This window comes from Lissotriton vulgaris, chromosome 2_1, assembly GCF_964263255.1.
Source record: "Lissotriton vulgaris chromosome 2_1, aLisVul1.2, whole genome shotgun sequence".
NCBI classification, from domain to species: Eukaryota; Metazoa; Chordata; class Amphibia; order Caudata; family Salamandridae; genus Lissotriton; species Lissotriton vulgaris.
The window spans coordinates 794,139,791-794,161,000 of NC_141687.1; the positions used below are offsets into that span (position 1 = coordinate 794,139,791).

At 43.0% G+C, this 21,210-nt stretch overlaps 1 protein-coding gene across 1 annotated transcript in view; it reads right to left on the reverse strand.

Moving 5' to 3' along the window:
- CHN1 (chimerin 1) overlaps positions 1–21,210 on the reverse strand; it is a 394,531-nt gene that overhangs the window by 290,150 nt on the left and 83,171 nt on the right. The window contains exons 2-3 of the mRNA XM_086956171.1: positions 11,455–11,493; positions 3,624–3,679 (exon numbers count right to left, since the gene is read on the reverse strand). Of these exons, the coding sequence (XP_086812297.1) occupies positions 3,624–3,679; positions 11,455–11,493 (95 nt within the window). The remainder of the gene's footprint in view (positions 1–3,623; positions 3,680–11,454; positions 11,494–21,210) is intronic.

A 21,210-nucleotide genomic window follows, 5' to 3' on the forward strand; every position in this document is an offset into this window, starting at 1 on the left:
GCTCCGATGTCGTCCGGCGGCGATGGCCTCGAGGGGTATGTGTCGACCGCCTCTTCTGGGCTTTCGGTGTCGACATCCAAGTAATCCTCCTCCTGCGGGTCAGAGGTGGCCGACTCGGCGTCCAACCTGCTGTCCTCTTCCTCCTCCTAGCTGTAAGCCTGGTAGGGATTCTCGTCCTCATCCTGGTCGTCGACCATTTCGGTGCCAGGCTCGTGTTCCTCGACCTGTTCCTCTTCCTCCTCGACCACTTCCCGCATGGGTGGCTTGGTCTTGTGGGGAATCGTGAAGGCTTTCATCTTGGCGTCGAAATCCTTTTTCCGCTGCAAGATGTTTTCCATTTCGGCTTCTAGTCGACGTTTTTTCTTTTCCATCTCGGCCGCGTTGTACGCGCCGGATTGTTCGGCCACTCTCTTCGGCGCCTGGGTCGGCTGCGAGAGCTTCGGCGTCGAGGCCTTGGACGTCGAACTGGGTTTCGGGTCCCTGTACGGCGTCGAAGCTTTAGGGTCTTTCTCCCTCGATCGGTCCTTTTCGGGGGCGATCTTCGGCGACTTCTGCTGCTCAGCAGCTCTCGGCGCCAGGGACTCCTTCTTAGAGGATCCGCGGGGCCTGTGGGTAGCCGCGGACGAGAGGTGTCTCTGCGTCGGCGCTTTCGGGGCCTTGCCCTCGTTTTTTCGAGACTCGGAATCTCTCGTGCTCTTGGGGACGACGAGTCTCCTATCTTATCAGATGTCTTCGTGTAATCGGTCTCTACGACCGTGTAGCTGTCGTCTTCGGCGGCAGCGTTCTCCTCTTCCTCCGAGGACATCCCCAGCTCGTACAGCGATGGCATCGGGCCTTTTCCTTTGAGGGTGGCGTGCGCTACCCTCTGGCTCCTCCTTACACGAAGGGTCTTCTAGGCGAAGACTGAGCAGGCGTTGCAGTCTTCGGTGCTGGTCTTTCTGCGCGAACTTGTGGTGGCAGTTAGGGCAGAACTTGAACGGCGTGTTGTCCATCAGAGTGTTTAGGCCTCCCTGGCCGCGCGAACGTCGACGATCGTCGAAGTCCTCGATGAATTCTCCTTCCTTTCGCCGGGTAGTGTTCGGCGAAGTCCTTCGTAGTCTTCTTCTTTCGACATCTTCTCCAATTTCGATCTTTTTCTTGTACTTTCTCCAAAAATGTCTGGAGCCCAAACGGGAACGATCCAGACCCGACCGCGGAAAAAAGAAATCTGAAGATGGCGCCCAAGGGTGGGAGCTTCCGCAGGAAGCATGCCGACGTCACCGGAAATACACCCAGGAAGGGGTGACGCCGACGCCCGCTTGGGCGACGAAAAAAAACAACAAAAACTAAGAAAAGACTACGAATCCGGACCCAACCACAAGACCGCGGAATATGCACAGCATAGTAAATCCAGAAAGATTCACGCTGCAAAACTGGATGAACGCCTCCTCAGCCCCCGACATCGCCATTGCCATCCCGGACGCCACAACCAGTCAACGGATAACATGACAGCCCTCAAGAACGCCACCCGCAAACACCACCAGCTGATCCGCACCACCGAAAGTTCATCCTTCAGAGAACGACTGGACAACAACACCCACAACAGCAAGGAACTCTTCAACGTCTTGAAAGAGCTCTCCAACCCAAACACCAGCGACTACGACATGACGCCTTCTCAAGACCTCTGCAACTCTCTGGTCACCTTTTTTCCCCGTAAGATCGTCGACAAACACGACAGCTTCGGCGCTCACAACACGTACCCCACCACCGAACCTACACCCCCCACCACCACCATGTGCGCCTGGACTCAGGTCAGCACGGAAGATACCACCCACACGATGAACACCATCCACTCGGGCTCCCCAGCCGATCCCTGCCCACACCACATCTTCAACAAAGCCGACTCCATCATCGCACCCATACTTCGGGACATCATCAACAACTCCTTCATATCCGCCACCTTCCCAGAGAGCTGGAAGCACGCAGAGATCAGCGCTCTCCTGACGAAACCCACCGCAGACCCCTCAGACCTTAAGAACTTCCGCCCCATCTCGCTCCTCCCCTTCCCTGCAAAAGTCATTGAGAAAACCGTCAACAAACAGCTGACAGCCTTCCTGGAGACAAACGGCTCCCTCGACCCATCGCAGTCTGGATTCCGAGCGAACCACAGCACCGAGACCGCCCTCATCGCGGCCACCGACGACATCCGGACCCTACTGGACAACGGAGAAACCGCCGCTCTCATCCTGCTCGACCTTTCGGCTGCGCTCGACACGGTCTGCCACCGCACCCTGACAACCCGCCTCCGCCACGCCGGGATCCAAGGAAAGGCCCTGGAATGGATCACCTCCTTCCTCTCCGACAGAACCCAAAGAGTCCGTCTCCTGCCCTTCCTCGCAGAAGCCTCCAAGATCATCTGCGGCGTACCTCAAGGCTCCTCGCTCAGCCCCACCCTCTTCAACGTCTACATGAGCCCCCTCGCAGCCATCGCACGCAAGCAAAACCTCAACATCATCTCCTACGCCGACGATACCCAACTGATCCTCTCCCTCACCAATGACCCCACCTCCGCCAGAGCCAGCTTCCAGGACGGAATGAAAGACATCGCAGATTGGATGAAGCTCAGCCGCCTGAAACTGAACTCAGACAAGACGGAAGTCCTCATCCTCGGCCCATCCATCTCCGCCTGGGACGACTCCTGGTGGCCCCCTGCTCTGGGCCCCCCACCCAAGCCCACGGACCATACACGCAACCTGGGCTTCATCCTTGACTCCTCCCTCACGATGGCCAGGCAAGTTAACGCCGTTACCTCCTCCTGGTCCAACACACGCCGCATGCTCCGTAAGATCTTCCGCTGGATCTCCACTGGAACCAGGAAAACGGTCACCCAGGCCCTCATCACCAGCCGTCTGGACTACGGGAACGCCCTCTACGCTGGGACCACCGCCAAACTACAGAAAAGACTCCAGCGCATCCAGAACGCCTCAGCACGACTAGTCTTGGACATCCCCCGACACAGCCACATCTCCGCCCACCTGAGGGACCTGCATTGGCTCCCCGTCAGCAAAAGGATCACGTTCAGACTCCTCACCCACGCACACAAGGCTCTCCACGACTTGGGCCCTGAATACCTCAACAACCGCCTCACTTTCTACACGCCAACCCGCCAGCTCCGCTCCGCCAGCCTCGCCCTCGCCACCGCCCCACGGATCCGCAGAACCACCACCGGAGGAAGATCCTTCACCTACCTGGCGGCCAAGACCTGAAACACCCTCCCCACCCACCTACGACTCACCCAGGACCAACTCTCCTTCAGGAAGCAACTCAAGACCTGGCTTTTCGAGCAATAGCAGCCCCCCCCCCAGCGCCTTGAGACCCTAGCGGGTGAGTAGCGCGCTTTACAAATACTCTTGATTGATTGATTGATATGCACAGACACTAGGAGATTGGCCAATGAAGAAAATGGAAGATGAAAGCAAATGTGAAAGATGTAATGTGGTGGCTGATCCGGTTAGGAGCGTACTGAAGTTGATGAGCGGTAGAACGAAAAAATGTCAAAAAAATATAGTTACAGGTAAAATTAAACTGTATTTCATTGGCACAGGTTTTACTAACAGAAAATCTTCAATCTTGCAGATACTGACCTCACAAGTGCAGGTGATCCGTCGAGGATGAGGTGCTTCCTGTTGCAACTGATATACTGATAACAAATAGAAAAAATATAAACTGAATTTAAAGAGTAGCTGTAACAGTACCTTGGTACAATTCTGCACATTTAAAGACCTTTTTAAAAGTGAATTCCACATTAGGTTCTAAATTTGAATAAAACAAAGTGTGGTTCTAAAAATAGATCCATGCTAATGTCTTAGCATTATTTATACTCAATTTATAGACATAAGATCATCATTAAATGACATTCAAACATTGCTCTTACTTTTTAATGTAACTTCTAGCTACTGCACTTCACATAAAGATGTTAACTGTTTAGTTTGGTTTATTCAAGTGTTCATTCTTTTAAAACCATTACACCAAGACTAAATACTTACATACATAAAATGTCATAGTCAAATTAATTAATAAACCGATTATAAAAATATAAAACAATGGATCATTATTGGACGTTTGATAACGACGAATTCAAAGATCTTAACTGATCCTCTTATCTTGGAAGGGATGACTCCAACGTTTCAAGTTTATTTGTGATTGCATAGTTAATTAAAACCATTGCACTAATAATAAAATCCCAAAATTAATTACCAATAAAATGCAACATTTTCCAAACAGTCTGTTCATTTACATACTGCTTTCTTATTGTTTCAATTAAACGCTGTTAAAATAGGGATAATATACTAAGGTACTCAAAGTATAAAATTCACTGTACAAGTGTGCTAAATTAATCTTGTTACACTTTTCCCAAAAAACTTCGATATCACATTCAGAGGAACATTAATATTAGAATAGAAAACTAATGTCTTGTTAAGGGTCAAAGTTCATTGTGGAACTGTATCAATGTGGCTATTTATTGAAATAACAGTTCTAGGAAGACAGTCTTGCACCGAGTCAGTCAAATGTTAATTTATCATTTAAATAAAGCCATAAACCTATTAAAATATGCACAGAGCATTATACCAATAAAAACCAATTTCCAGACACTTAATAATAATAACGTAAAATTCATGGCCAACACCGCTTGCCCAAAGTGCCTACTGTGCATAAAGTGCTAAGCTGCTTCCCTTCGCAGGGATTCCTGATAGTTACCCCAATGTACCAAAAGGCGCATGAAGCACCAAATGCTTAAAACGCATGTAGCATCTTGACTGGATTAACCAAAGAAGTAAACTCATAAAAATGCTGAGAGGAGATCAGATCTTTTAATATAACTGAAACCAACACAAAGCAGTGGGGTTCATGACATCTTGGGATCACAAAGTGCTAGGTGCAAACTGTAAACTTTCTATTGAGTAGGCTAACTGATCAAGTAAACGCGTAAAGTGCCAACATGCTCATATGGCGTCTAAGATGTAATTTTTGCTCACATGATGTGCCTCCCACTGATGCCTGTTGATTGGTGCAGGTGTCCCTTCCTCTAAAAAAACCTAACTGGTCAAAATCCCCAGTATATAAAACCATTGGAGGACAAATGGCTATAAAACTTGAGCTTTGACACATGCCCTAGAAGCAGAAAGGCGGGAATGGAACTAGAAGACTCCTGTCTCTCTGGCAGCCTGCCCTTTATGCTAGCCATTTGGGGAACCTATTTTAAATGACCACCATATCCCCAGGATAAGCACAAATATGCTCTTTAACCAGGTCCTTAAAAATATCGAAAATGTGCACCAGTTGGATGTTATGCATTGTATTCTGTGGAACCAGCGATGCTATTGCTACAGATCTGCGTGACCTAGTCCCCAATACCTCAATCAATCAGGGAATTGTAAGCGCGCTACTCACCCGTGAGGGTCTCAAGGTGCTGAGGGGGGGGGGGGTCATTAAAATTCTCCTTAAACTTCTACTTTAGCAGGGTCCTCCGCGGTTGGTCTCAGCAAAGGGCAAATATATAGGATGTGTGGCAGCGACTCATTTGACTGATGTCACAAATGACATTCCATATCATCGCCCCATTGATCTTTTTCCTGCCATCTTGGGATAAAGTCCAAGGTGGGAATCGCTCCCAACCTCAAAGGCATACATTTCTGTTTGATCTTCAGGGAGCAGGCAGCTTCTATCCTTTTGGTTGTTGTAAGAGTTCAGTACCAGCCATCCATGTGAACGTTTGGCTACTGGTCCTTTGTACTCTATTCAGCTTTTCAAATGAATACTTTCATTTATCATCCTTCTAAATACTTGGGTGGATGTATCCAAAGACCAAAGTTCACCCATTCCTGAGATTTTCTATACTATCCTCAAAGTACTTTTTATACACACCTGTTCCTCTTTGGAGATTGATTTCAGACAGAGCAGACTGGCTAGAGAACCCTCAATGTGAGCTCTCAGCTTGTGGCAGCATTGAACAAATGTTTCAGGTCTGGCCAGAGTCTGCCTTGTCAGCGAGAACTCCAGTCCGACTAGTGCAGGCGATGCTGATCTCAGCAGCTGGAAAACATTTTGTAAGGATTTGTCCAGTAGACTGGCCTCCGCTCCCACCATCATTTTGCTTCCATATGAGAAGGAGGGTATCAGTCTTGCTTTCACTACTGCAACCAGTGTTTGGCGGTTGTAGCCCCAAAGAGTTTTAGCCAAGGTTAGGACTGCAAAGTTTAATGCAAAAGCTTTTTTTCTAATCGATTACCTCTGTGGAGCACACAAGGCCCTGGAGTCTATCTTAACACCTAAATAGGCTTATGCCGATTTCTCAATCTATCGTAGCTCCATTAAAATACGGTTTGCGATGATTTAGGATGCAAGAGGACTTTCATTTTCTTAAGGTTACTCTCCAACTCATTGTTTGCTGCATATGTTGGCAAGCGATTGATTGATCTCTGCAGACCTACCCTGGTGTTACCAAGCAGAAACAGGTCGCATACAAGATGTTCAACAGCGGTATGCTACCAAGACTCAAGGCACATTATACCAACTCATCTAACACCGGGCGAAGGTATGAAATGAATACATTACATGGGGTTGGCGCGAGATGCATCCCTGCTTTAGATCAATTGATCTCCTCACTTTAATTGACAAGTGGGTGCCATCGCCGACCTTGATCTTGACCCAGGTATCCGTATAACACAATCTGATTGCCTTTAAGAGGCTATGAGGGATTCCCCACTGCTGGACCTTTGCCCATAGCTTTTTACGAGGGACACTGTTGAACAGTACCTTACAATCCACGAAACACATATACAAACTGCTGCTGGGCTCTGCTCTACTTAGGATTAGTAATATAGCCATAAGGTTAGCTAGCGTACGTTGCTCCCTAGTGAACCCGGTCTGGTTTAGCTGCAGTTTACCTGTATTTGACGCCCATGCCTCTAGATCCACAAGCAATAGTATTGGGAAATACTTGAGGTCTGCCTCCAGTAATGCTATTAAGTGGTAACTGCCTGGGGATGAGGCGGCTCCTCCTTAAAAATTGGGTGTATGATTGAACCTTTCAAACTTCCTGGGATAGTACCATCTATAAAGATGGTGTTAAGCGTGCTAACCGAAAATTTGGAACATCGCAAGGTATACTCTTTGAAGTCGGATTGAGGGATTACGTTTGGGCCAGGGCACAGTCAGAATAAGATTTCTTAAAAATTGCATTTATTGCAGAAGCTGTATACTCCAGGGGCTCAGTGGGAACATTTACCCTAGAAGTCTCCTGAGGATGTACTGAGCCAGATACATTGTACATATTTCCTCAGAAATATGACTAAGTGCTTTAGCCATCAGTCCTCACTTACATTTGCACTATAAGCTGCCCTTGGGCCTTTATCAATGTCATTAATCAGCTTCCAAATATTTTTGGGTTTGGGTATTTTAGCTTGGCAGAAAACACGAGTTTATTTAGCCCATAAAGTATCTTGTTTGTTCCTTTTAAAGGTCCGTACTGCTCTTTTCATCGTGGCTCTTTCCTTTTGTAGGGATTGTGGCAACTCTAAATCCTCTGGGGAGTGCCGTAATTGCCTAAGCGTTCTGTTGATTTTGGCTTTCATCTTGGTATTACTAGGCTTTTTCAGGGCCCTATGTACACTCCCTTAGTCATACCTTTGGCTGGGTATTTAGATATTAGATAGGTTGTAGAGGTTTCGCAGACAGTTATCGGATTAGATTCACCCTGAAGGTTTCCACAGCGTCTTCCGCCAGGTCTTTCACAAAGTTTGCACTCCACTTCAAACACTTTAGATTTTCAGACCTGACATCTTGCAACAAGGCCCTTGCTGGCTCGTGGTTGCACCTGTTAATCCTGATGGAGAATTTTTGTGGATGGGGGATCACTCTCCTGCTGCAGGGTGAATTTGAAATCCACCATATTATTTTATAGTGGTTAGTTTACCATTTTGTAATCTAAATAAGAGACAGATTTGCCACATAACCTGGTCTATGATTGGCAGTGTATCCCCAGGTCACACGCTCCTACTAGTTTTCCTCCGATCTTGTCTCGTCGTATATAAGGTGGCAAACTTTGGTCTGGGAGTGATCCTATTGCCTCAACATGCTCCCCACTTGTTTGGTGAAACACATTTAGGTTAAAGATACGATGGTTGACATGTATTGTTTTAGCAGTAGCATGCTTGCAACAAACGTATCCACCGTTGCAGCTTTACTTTTTGGATTGATATAAACATCTACAAGCACCAACGGCTTGCCGGCTGCTGAGCGGCGCAATCCAGGAGTAAGGCCAAAATCCAAGGTTCATCCGTGGTTAGCTCAACAATTTTTGCAGGCAAGCTAGAATTGACGTAAGCTGACAGGCCGCCCTTTGCCCTCCTGAAAGAGTTTCTTTTCTGTCTCAGTTTGCTGTGCTCTATAAACACAGAGAGGAATACTATTGGGCCATGATGCCAATATCATTACTATATCACATGTGCTCAAAATTTCCACTACAGAGGCATCTTCAAGTTTTGACTGCAGGCATCTCATGTTCCATGAGCAGATGGTTAGGCCGCCCCATTTCTTTGCACTGGGGTGGGCTGCTACTCAATCTTTAGTAGTTGTCTTGGACAAGACCGATAGCAGCCAGCTCAAGCCGTCCTGGGCCCCTTGCTTCCTTGTGATACTTTGTTGTTCCACGAATACCCCCCTCTATTTTTATTTGAACTGTAAGTGAAGGGAGGTTTGCAAGGCTCGAATTTTTGAACCACGGGAGGATACCTCCCCCGCACCCCCCATTTGCACCTCTCAAAAGGTATGGTAAGAAGTCTGCCTCCTAGACGAAACGGGGTACTGCAGCTCTATCAAAGGTGGGAGGTGGGAGGGAATACTTTGAATACTATTGCTTCTATTACTCATGACTTCAGCAACTTCTTACTCTCTAGAATCTCTACTAAGAGGTCCGGTGTGGAAACCTCATGAGCACGGGTTCTGAAATCTGCATCTCTGATTGGCACAAACTTAATGGAAAGAACGTTGACTGACTCTACATGACACGACTCTCTTTGTTTATATACGACTCTACATGATAAAGGCCTACTAATGCCCATTTCAGTTTTGATCGTCTGCCAGTGACTGGGGCTTTCTACATTGGCCTCTTCCTCCGTAGTGGGACAGGCTTTGTTGCTTCCCTTCCTTGCTCACTTTGCTCACTCTTCCTTAAATGTTTAGGTGCTAGAGGTATCTCTCGGCACTGGCTAGATGACCTAACTACATCCCGCTGTGGGCTAGGGGCTTGCATCCGACCCACCCCCTATGCCCATCGACTCCGATTGGTGGGTCCCCATTTTATTTCCCTCTGTCTGAAGTATCCTGAAGTACCGCAGTCCTGGTGAATGTGCATTCATCTGATGTAATGCATGTGGTTGGGCTCAAGCGTGCGCCCTTTAGTGCAAGGTTAGCTTTGACTTCTTCCAATATCTCCTTGAAGATCCCCGGAAGGTGCATCAACTTGTCAATCACCTCCTTGCAAGAACAAGCATTAAAGTCGTTATCTTTATTCGCTTGCACCCGCGTGATTTGGGCGTTTAGTTTTTCAAGCTGGTCATCAATGCCTGGCACAAAAACTGCCAAGGTATTGAGTAAATCCACCTTGATGTCTATAAGGTTGGTGTGATGATTGAGAGTGTGATGCGGAAACTAGAGGGGAGTTTGAATGAAGACAGCGAGGACGGTGTGGATTCAAAAGTGTACTCTGTAGAATTATTATTAATGCATGGTTAGCCCTTTGCCTTTTGTGGAGATATTTTTTTCCTGAAATGTACTTAATTATAGTATTTATTTGCTAGGGCTTAAGATCGAGGACAAGTTCATTTTAGTGAAGCTTTTTATAAGTATTTCCATAGCTAGGTGACTGAACGTTTCTACCATATTCTGTCGACTCAAGTGGTTCTGCACTGGTGATGCTACAATATGGGTGCTGCAATGATGCATAAGTGGTGCTGTGGCTGATGCTGAGATGGTTTTGAGTGATACTGAGATGGTTTTGAGTGATGCTGAGGAGATGCTGTGCTGGGCCTGCGGAGGTGGTGCTGCACTGGTATTGAGGTAGTACTGCACTGGTAGTGAGGTGATGCTGTGACTGTGCTGAAGGGTGGTGCGCTGATGCTGAACTGGTGCTGCTCTGGGGCTGAGTGATGCAGAGGTGGTGCAGTGCTGGTGCTGCTGAGTGATGCTCACTTGGTGCTGCTGAAGTGGTGCCGAGTGACACTGACTGATGCTGAACTAGTGCTGCACGGATGATGTGGTGGTGTTGCACTGTCTACTTGCAGGATATATTGTTAAGTAACCTCACATTACATGCCACGGTTGGAGAGTATGTGGAGGCATCCCTTGATATTGCTTTTATTTCCTAAATGAAAGCATCAAAAGTTGAAAGAGAGCAACTTAAAGCTGCTATCAGTTTCATAAAACGGAGCAATAACAGCATGTTTAACTCTTTGTTTCCAAATAATCATGCTGTCAAAAGCACAATATAAATAGGTTGTTCCTACTGTTGGCCGTCGTCTTAAACTACACTTTCATTAGGTATGTATATTATGTAAAATGCAAACATCTGAGCTAATGAAACCAAACATATTCTAGGATGAAAAACAACAGACTCTGGCTAAAAAAGCATTAGTGAAACCAAAGACAGTTGAAAGGAAAACAAAATAAGGTCTTGACTTGCAGCACTCGGCTGACCAAGTTCAGAAAGCCAAAAGTCAAGGCAAAAGAAAAAGTAGTGAGCTGAAACTAACATAAACGTGCGATAGTGGAATGATCCACGTAACAGGGCGAGCCTCCAGAGTGTGACCAAAACAGCAAAAGGAGGGACAAATCCAAACTATTCACCAATAAAAAACAAAGGAATTTTGAAAGGCTCATGAATGAAGGAATAAAACCGGAAGGGAGTGATGAAAGCCCATACAGTAGATGTCGCATGTCGAGAGAGACAGCGTATGCGCTGCCTATGTAAGAAACCTAAAAAGAGTGATCACTGATGACGTTTGACTACACATGGACTGCAGTGGTAGGTAAACTGTGCTGAACATTTGTACCTCACATATTTCACATGTGTTTGGACATTACATGCAGTGTGCATTATAATTTGAAGGTAATAAACCACAACACTTATTTGAAAGGAAAGAATTGCAATCCAACGAGTTATTATGTAGCAAAATATGCAACAATATTCTGTCAACAAAAGATTTAGTTTAACAAATGTTAATGGTTTGTGTTTTTGTATACAGAAACATTTTTTTCATAAACAAATATTGAAAATACTTAAGAAAGTTTACTAGTAATTTACTCAGATTATTTAAATGTAGTTCATCTAAAATATTTCAAACCACTTATCTTTTTGACAGAAATAGAAGCCTCATACGGTTTATAATTTCTAAAAAAAAATAATTATCTACTTACAGTACGATTTCCATACCGGCGGTCTGTATTCATCATTATCTGAAAGATAATACCAAATATTAAGGTATACTTAGATTTGACTATTTTTCTGCAAATAACTAATACTGTGTCTTGTGGTAGTCATTCAGCATTAAACACATTTTATTAACTCAAAAAATAAAATCAATAATTTTACTCTTTTACATCTACGTTGTGCAGACAGACAGCAATTTTGTTCAGATTGAAATAAATAAATATTATACATATACATATATATATATATATATATATATATATATATATATATATATATATATATATATATATATAATAAAGCTCCACAGTCAAAGTATGACAAAACCAGCACTCGCAGTAGGTTAAACCCGCTAAGGTTTATTGCACAAAGTATAGTATAGAACAAACGTGTTTCAGCACTTGCCTTCGTCAGTGTCCGCTGGCGAGGTGGAAGTTCATAAAGACAATCATAATCAAAATAGAAAGCGGACCGAAGTTCAAATCATGAGCGCCATCTTACAATGGTGAGATTAACTCAAAACAAATTTACAACAAACTGATTAAAGCAATATAGATCGCTGTTGGAAACAATAATTATGATGTTTAAATATAACAATACATTAATAAATAATCCTGTATTTCATATTCCGCCCTGGATGGGCAAATAAATCAAGATTATTGGTTTTGTGTCTAATAAACAGTATTCATTGAACCAACATTCTCCACATTGCACTTAAATTCATTACATCCTGTGGTAGAGGGTTTAAAAAGTCTGAAATTATCAAAACCCATGATAATGATAAAGCCCTTAATGGGCAAACGGTGAGACTCAAATCAATAATAATTCATTCCCAATCCACCATAATTACTAAATACATTGTGATAATCAAATTTGTCTCAAAGGGTCCATTAAACCAACTACCAACTGAATTTCTTCAACACATTTTAAGAAAAAAAGGTATATTCTCAGGCATAGACACAGCTCCCCACATACATTTTGTTTCTTATCCTATAGGTGTGATATTAGCTTTTCCCCTGCATTTAGACCTCCTGGAGATTTAGTTTGGAGATCTATAATATATCTTGACTCCAGTCGTCTTAACTTCCGCTTGAAGTCCCCACCTCTTACATCTTGTGGGATACAATCTAAGCTGAAGGAGCTAAGTAAGGTTCTGTCGCTATTGTGGTGAGAGGCGAAATGTATATATATATATATATATATATATATATATCTGTTCATCTATTGCTCTTTGCGCGGTCCAGGCGCTGCTTCCAGCCGTGCGTCACCCCTCGGTCGAGCAGATCGCCGTTACATCCACACTCCCTTTCTGTGAACAGAAAGTAATCGGGTCGCACTCCAGTAATTTGTTTCAAAGTTCCATTGAGTTTATTTTCCAAAGGTTTCCAAACATCCAAACACCAACGCGTTTCGATCTCTGACTGAGATCTTGCTCACGGTCTCGACCCCATGTTTTCCAACCTTATTTAAAGGGAACATGTTCTTATTACGTCAATATAATTGGACCATTTATATATAATTATAATATTGATAAGGAGTATGTCATTATCATTCTTAATTTTTTTTCTTTACAAACGTTTATTTTGCACAAATATTCATCAATTATTCATTATTTGTTTTGCACTGTAAATATGAGCACTACAATAACCATAATGCCCCATGGTAAAAAAGTTGAGGTATTGACGTAATATGAACATGTTCCCTTTAAATAAGGTTGGAAACAAGGGAGTGTGGATATATATACACATATATGGCCGACGAGAAATAGACTTAAGTTTTGGCACTGATACTGGGTCCGTGTCTGCTTACCGAGGAGACGAAAGGTGGTGTGTTGCAGCAACCTTGATTGAGATATATATATATATATATATATATACACATATACTAACTTCTCACACGCTGCACATAAACAAGTACAGGTATAGCAACTGCCAGAAGTCCCGATATGCATTTCCATTTTGAAGTCATATAAATAAACTTTAGCCGCTTTCATTCTTTATAGAATCCATATTCGGTCATCTCCAAAGCTCCCAAATCATGTCATATTTATACTCTAAAAGTCACTAATCCAAGCCCGCTATGTTGATCCAACCGAACCTGTCTGCAGCATTCGATACAGTAGACCATGAAATTCAACTCTGCACCATGACCAACTGAAGAGGCAATTGTGGTATTAATCTTGGCTGGTTCTCGCCATTCCTCACAATGGACTGCTGTAAGTTCATATCCATGCCCATGTCCATTCAGAGATCTACAAGGCTCCTTGTACCACATAACTATTTCTAATCTATGGTTTAAACTCATAAGATATTTGGTTCGGTAAAAAAGTTAAAAAATAAACAGGCAGTAAACACTTTAATAGAAATTAATAGCACTAAGGAAAATACAGCTCGTTTACCCCTTCACAAAAAGTCTGGCTCCTATAGAGGATTGGTAATCTCCACATAGGGAAGAGTGAAGATACATTATAACAAAGGGTGTCAAAATACTATGTGGTACCTTTCTATCTTTCAGATAAAACAAAGGACACAAGGGGCATGATCGCCCCATGCATGGATCATCATATTACCCAAAGCAGCCTCAGGAATTCAGGTCATCCTATCACCAAGGTACAAGAAACACGTAGAATCTGGAGGCCAGCTCCACACATGGATCATCCATACACCCATAAAACTATAAGAGCACTAGCACTCCACATCGCCATACCAGAACACAAGTACTACAGAGCAGACCACAGTAGCACCCCTGTGAAATGCAACTGAACACACAAGGCTCACTCTTGAGAAGGCACAAGAAGTTTGCAGCACTTTATTACAATCTACTAGGCACTTAAAAGGCTCACACTTGTGGCTACTACAGCACCACAGATCCTAACATAGGAAGTTACATCCTTGCAAGAAGACCAATTCAACATTACACTGGAGCATTACCTTCAGTCAACGTGACCAAAACAAGACTCACGCCTGAGAAATCACATGATAAAAAAACCTTAGGACACACGGCCCTCAAAGTTAACAGTACTCTATATTAATCAACACCAAGCTTCAACCAGGAACTTTCCAGCAGAAAAGAGTCATGCCTATTGGCAGATCAGGGGGCAGGAAACGATCCCTCGATGGCATAGCATTGACAGGTTTTGTCCTGAAGCAGAGTTTGTTCACTGTGCCACACACACACACACATACACAATGTAGCCTAACAGATTATGTTGGCTGCTTCTTGGGGCAGAGTATGGCAGACTTCCATGGTGTGGATCGCTTTATGCAGAGGTACAAATTAGCTGATAATTGGCAAAAGCTGCACTAACAGCCTCAATATCTGACAATGCTTCACGTCGCAATTTTGTGGTGCTTATTTCATCTTGAACATAGCCAGAAATTGGTTATTACACAAAAGATTAATTGGTTCATTAGATGGCCTTACATACATCCTGTTGTTCTAATGACTGGACCATTGACATTTCTTTTCCTCTGTGCATTTTTTATTGTAAATTTACTCATTAAGGATTGTGCTGGGTAAACTGGCATATCACATTACCTTATTTTAGTCTGACAGGATGATGGGCATTAGCGAAGCTGCATAGTGCACTGCAAAAGGATGATGTAACTTTAAAAAACGTCTAGTTTTAGTAAGATGAGCAGAGATGTAAACCCATCAATGGGAGTTTGACTTTTTCAAGGTTGGCCTAACTCTTGTGAGAGGTGAGCAACAAAACATAGTTCTTTTAATTCTAAAGTATGAGATTGTGTAGTCTTATAAACTGACCTGCATTTTCCTAGCCTTGAAATAGTGCTAAGACTACACTATCCCTTGTATGCATATCTTTACAACGCCATTTTGTGAAATGTCATTACAAAAGGAACCTAGGATAAAGAAGTGAAATGTCTTCTGTCCAACGTATACATCTTGCAGGTTATTTTAGGAATTAGGTTTTTCCAATTGAAAAATATTCCATTTACGTTGATAACCATATTCTCCTACTGAATCTTATCACACTACCTGTAATCGTCGTTTACTGGCTATCACATATTAGCAGGGCCACTGGAATTATGCAATTGTGCTGCCACTGTGTTTTCCCATAATTACAGATTTTCTGCATTGGTCATATAATCCATAATCTGCTACATATTCTGCAGATTTTAACTGGAATTTTTTTTTATCTAGCTCAAAAGTTACTAAAAACACAGCGACATGTGTTGCCCTGCAGTGGAAGGCCCTTTGCAAAGGTCGACTGGTCACCTTTCTACTGCTTATGGTTATATATAGGTTTTAAAATGGTACTAATGACACTGTTTTGTTTGTTTTTTGGACACCCGTCTTTCTTTTGAGCTTGATGGTGCCAATGATGAGATCAGGGCAATCCTGGTGAGTACCTGCCAGGTTCCCGTTGGTGGTTCGCCCGTGAGGTGCCATCTCGCTCACGCACACTTTTTTCTATCTACCTGAATTTGGCACTTAGGTGTGTGTTATTTGTTGTATCACAACTGTTTTCACGTTCTCAAGGGATTGGGCATATGTTTTTAAACATGGCATAACATGGATGTACCTCCTACCTCATCAATTAAAAGAGAGGAGTTATTTGCAAAAGCTTTGCATGTGATGGTACACCATCAAGTGATTTATTGTTGGATGCCTTTGTGGTCTAGGTCTTGTTTTGTGAATACTAATGAGGGGCAACCAATGCCCAGACCGTATTAACAAGTTTAAAAATGATAAAATAAAATACAACCACTAAATGGTTGTGCGCTGCATAATTTACTGAACACTGCCACATGATTTGGCCTTCACCTTCTACAGGATTCCAGTGAAACTGCATATTAGGTACTATGTCTAATCAAGCTAATTCTCACTTTTTCTGCTAACAATATTGCAAAATGGCTATTTTATCAACTTTTTCCAATATCTAACCATGGCCGCCATCACACTTCGTCTCAAGAGTGCAACCTTTTCTTCAACCAACCCTTTTAGGTCTGACTCGACAGGGTAGATGAGATGTTCTTCTGATTTATTATAAACAATTCTGTGGCCCACTCAAGTTTTTCCCTCTCACTTTATGCTATTGGCTATCATGGTGTATCAATAAGTTTTTTAGGAAGTGCTTCCTTTGGAATGCAGGAGGAAATATTTCACATTTGAAAAGTACCGAGAATCATCACCCTGTTTGTCACATTGTTCTTTATTCACCGATTCGCATTCCATACAGAAAGCAATCATTATTTTTCATTTTTTTAGTATTGGCAAAGTCAATAGATTTTGCCTTAATCCAAAGGGCATGTGCGCATGCTTGTGAGTGTAGACGTTCGCACATCAGAGCCAGATTTCTTGGGTTTGCCAGTACGGTTTCCTGATAGACACTTATCAGAAGTTCGGTTTTAACCAAGCTTGTGTTTCTGGAAAGCTATAAAGATAGTAAGTCTATCAACATAACAAGTTTATATATTACGCTAGAAGTGCCATAAAATAAATCAGAAACTAAATATAGTGGTACAGCTGTGTTTTTTTAATTTGCTTAAATAAGTACATCTGTTGCAGGCTTCTAAGATAAAACTGCAGAGACGGCAGAACGGGGAATTTTTTTAAAACAGTTTTTTAACCTACTTTCTTTCCTTTCAGGCACATCAATAAATTTATTGTCAGAAGCAGCGGAATGGACATCATGCAGCATTTGACTTGCAACGGCATGACAGGGTTGAGCATTCGCCCCACAACTATCTAAAGTGAAAACTAAAGAAATAAAACTGGGGCCCTCAGAACGCTGTTCATTTTGTTTTCCTGCTAGTGCCATTATGATTCCTGAAACTACGGAGAGCAAGGGCAGTGCCCGGTGCATCACCAGCAAGCGAGGTATCAACAGCTACTAGTGGCTACCCACGGTGGGTGTCAGTCCACTCTTTCTCTGTGGAAAGAATGTGAGTCTGGAGGACAGCACCGCAGACTCATGCTCAGTCACTCGGCATTAATCGGCAAAATGCGGCCGCCCGGATCCTCACAGGCACAAAAAAAAAAAAAAAAAAAACGCTGCTCTGCTAAACCTGCACTTAAAGAACTCCACTGGCTCCCGGTGGAGCAAAGGGTGCAATTCAAGGCCATGTGCCTAACTCACAAAATCCTGCATGGAAAAGCCCCGCCGGTCCTGAAAGATCTCGTGACACCATATACGACAAACAGAACCTTACGCTCTACTAACGCCCATCTGACTCAAATACCCAGGATCAAGAGAACACGCTTTGGAGGTCGACAGTTCTCATTTCAGGCGTCCAAAATGTGGAACACTCTCCCACCGGACCTTCGGGCCCAACCTAATCTCCTTTCATTCTGCAAATCCTTGAAGACATGGCTGTTCCCCTGACCTCTTCTTCACCCCGCCTGACCCTACCTCTGGATTCAGTTAGCGCTGGGACGCTCTCGGGCAGCCATGCACTCTATAAATCCCCTTCAAATTCAAAATTCAAAAATTAGGGGCTCATATGGCCCCAAGCTGCATTGAGCATCTGAGCCACACGGTCAAGACTGAACGCCAACCTCTTCTGAAAACTCCCATGATGGTAGAAACAGGCATCTTTTTTGACAGGTTTTCAAACCCAACATGCAGGATGATCTTTAGTTTCAGGAGCATAATGAATCATTCTCTTCTAAAGGCATTAATTCTGCATCATATGGTACAGCAGCTGCTGCCTCTCAGTTGGGATGCTCTCCGGATACATATCCACTGTAGATATCGAACAGCTGATCATAGCAAAGTAGAAAAAAACTGGGACCTAACTGAAAATACAAGCATGAAGGTATTATGTAATATTAAAACCTGGTCATTACTCATGAACATACTCTGTCTCACAAGCATCTACGTTTTCTAAGGGAGAAAGGGCCAAAGTTGTAATTATAATCTTCATTACTCCACGTCCAAATATTTTTATTTGAAGTCCAAACCGTAGGACAGCATTGCCTGCACTAGGGACAGCCTGCCACCTATCCAATTGTAAAAAGAAGATGCACCCAACACCTTACAACATTCTCATTATGGGATCTGACATTTTCTGCGCCCTTTTACTTTAGGTTTCCTTAAAGAGGCGGTTGAGACGTGACCTCGTGATCATTTGAAAAACTTTTAGAAACACTACAGAGAGAGGCTCTAGAGAGAGGCACTTTGGTTCTACTCACATGTTGGTTACCTTGAGTACAACATATGATTAGGCATAGTTTGTATGCCTGCACTCAAAGAGGCAGAGAAGCGTCTTAAATGTTATTTGTGTCTTGCCCAAATTCCAACATTCCACGCATTCTCTCACCAACTACTCAATCTTGTAATCCACTCTTGTCCACCAATAAGAAGCCTTAACTCTTTTCTTGGTCTTAATTACCACAAGATGTCCTTCATTACATAACGCTAGAATTCTCCTTCAAATGTCCGGGGGCAAAAGCTGCTCTCCTTAAATCCGCATCCCCTGCCTCTAACACTGGTATCTCGGACATCACTTCTGAAAAAGCTGTCAATTCCTCAACACACACCTCCATCGGCCAACACTTCGCTACACATTCTTACACCAGCGTCATGCTTGTATCGGACATCAAACTATCCTTCCACTCCTTCCGTTTTTTTACCATTCAAATGTTGACCAGAAATGTGAACTTCCTCCCACTTGTTCAATGGTACTGCCTTAATCACAAACGTAGAGTGACTCCGGAAGTCAGCAATTTTGTTCTAAACTCTACGTACATAAACTATTATTGTAATTGTTATCTACAGCCTCAAACACATGTATGCAATTAAACAAACTACTCCTACCAAGAACCTTGACTAGCTGTATGCAGTCAAACTGTAGTAACACAGGAGATCCCCATGTGAACTGGCGGAAACATTTTAAACCCCAATTTAAGGCTAATTTCTCTTTCTCTATTACGGAGTACATTTCTTCTGTAAGGGCCAAGAAGCAAATGCAATGACCACTTCCTTTCCACTAATCACTAATCGAGATACGACCAACCCCTTGTAACTCACATCTCTAATAACAATACATTTACAAGAAGGATCTAAAGCATTAAGAGGGTGGGCCCCAAAAATATCAATGTTAACATTGTAAAATACCTTAGACTCCATAGACCATAGAAGATTATTTTTAGTCTTAAGCAATTGTCTGAAGGCAAAAAAAAAACTGCAATACTCAGCACACATTTTGGACAGTTTGTATAGCTCGCACTGCATTGCATTTTGCGATGCAAGGCGCACTACGAAATTCGTTTTATTAATTAAATTGTTTACTTACCTGCAATTATCCATATGCCGGTTTTTAGCAACCTCCACCCTGCCCCTCCCCCTCCCCACCCTCCTGCCCCACCGTAACTCCCTCCACGAGCCGTCGCTGAGTGGTAGGTTCTTTTAACCAGTCACACTAAGTAAAATCAACTGTGGGTCTTGGCAGACTACAGCCGCAGCATTAATACACAAGACAACAACATTGTCTATTGAACGCTTTTTTAATCAAATATGTTTTATGCTTAAAAATATACGTTTTATATCAATTTATTATGTATAGAAGATACAAATGTGAAATCACTTTTTTTTTAAAATTAAAAAAAATCTTTTTGATATCAATTTATATTGTTGTGTTATAGTTTATGCGTATCATTCTCTGAGAGAAAAAAATGTTTTTAGTACATAGCTAGTATGGTTTTTTGTTTGAGATAGCCTGGGATGATATCTTCACATTATTCTCTCTTGCTAAACCATCCAGGGCTGCGACCAACTCGTCGCCAATTTATAAAATCTAATCCACAACACCGGTAGAATTAGAAGGCTCTTTATTTCAATCCTGGAAGTGGTGATACTTCAAGTACTACAATTCCTCTAACCATCCTCAAAAGCCAGGAACTTAGAATTCACCAAGTCGGTGGAATAACGACATAACACCCAGGCAAGCCAACTCTACTCGCAAGTAATCAGAATGTATCGTACGCACCTTACAGCATTTTTGGAAGACCCGTCCTCACCCCAAAGAGGACAGGAGACAGATTGCTAAAAACTCCCCTCTGTTGGCTTTCTGTTGATGAACCACTCCACTCGCCTGTAAAATCGATTCTCCACCAGATTATACAGTTAAGGCCTGTTGGCGGAACGTTATACAAATTCCACTTTGGTCAACCGCCACCGACTGGCTTCCCAAATTACATAATCCTGGCGCTAGGGGTTGCTCTTTAAGCACATGCGATAATTAAAAGAAAATCAACTTTTTTACACTTTCTGGCTCTGTGTTTAATGTTTACTGAGACGTAGAAGCCCTTTCTACAAAGAGTTTGGCTGCATTTCAATGAGATCTAAATACGCACGCAAATTATTCACCTTTTGAGACTTTGCTTAACATCCTTAACATTGTGAATATAAAAGGAAGCGCACTTTAACTACTCAGCAAAATACCGCATTTAATTAAACTAGTAACCAAATTGTAAGGTTTTATTTCCATGTAAAACTAAATTCCATACCTAGAACAGAGGGTCTCACATAACCTAGTTTGCCGGAATGAACCTACCGCCGATATCTGTCATTGTTGCGAAAGGACATCTACTAAATCTCATGTGAAAAATACCCACGGAATGGTCCTGTTGGAGGCAAAATAAATATGGAGGTAAAGAAAAAAAAGGGCCACGGCTGCCATCTTGTGGAAGTTCAGTGTATTGAATAAATCTAAAAATGTTCGAGGTGCGGCATTGTGAGATGCTGCAGATGTGTAAGGCTCTCGAATTCAATGCTT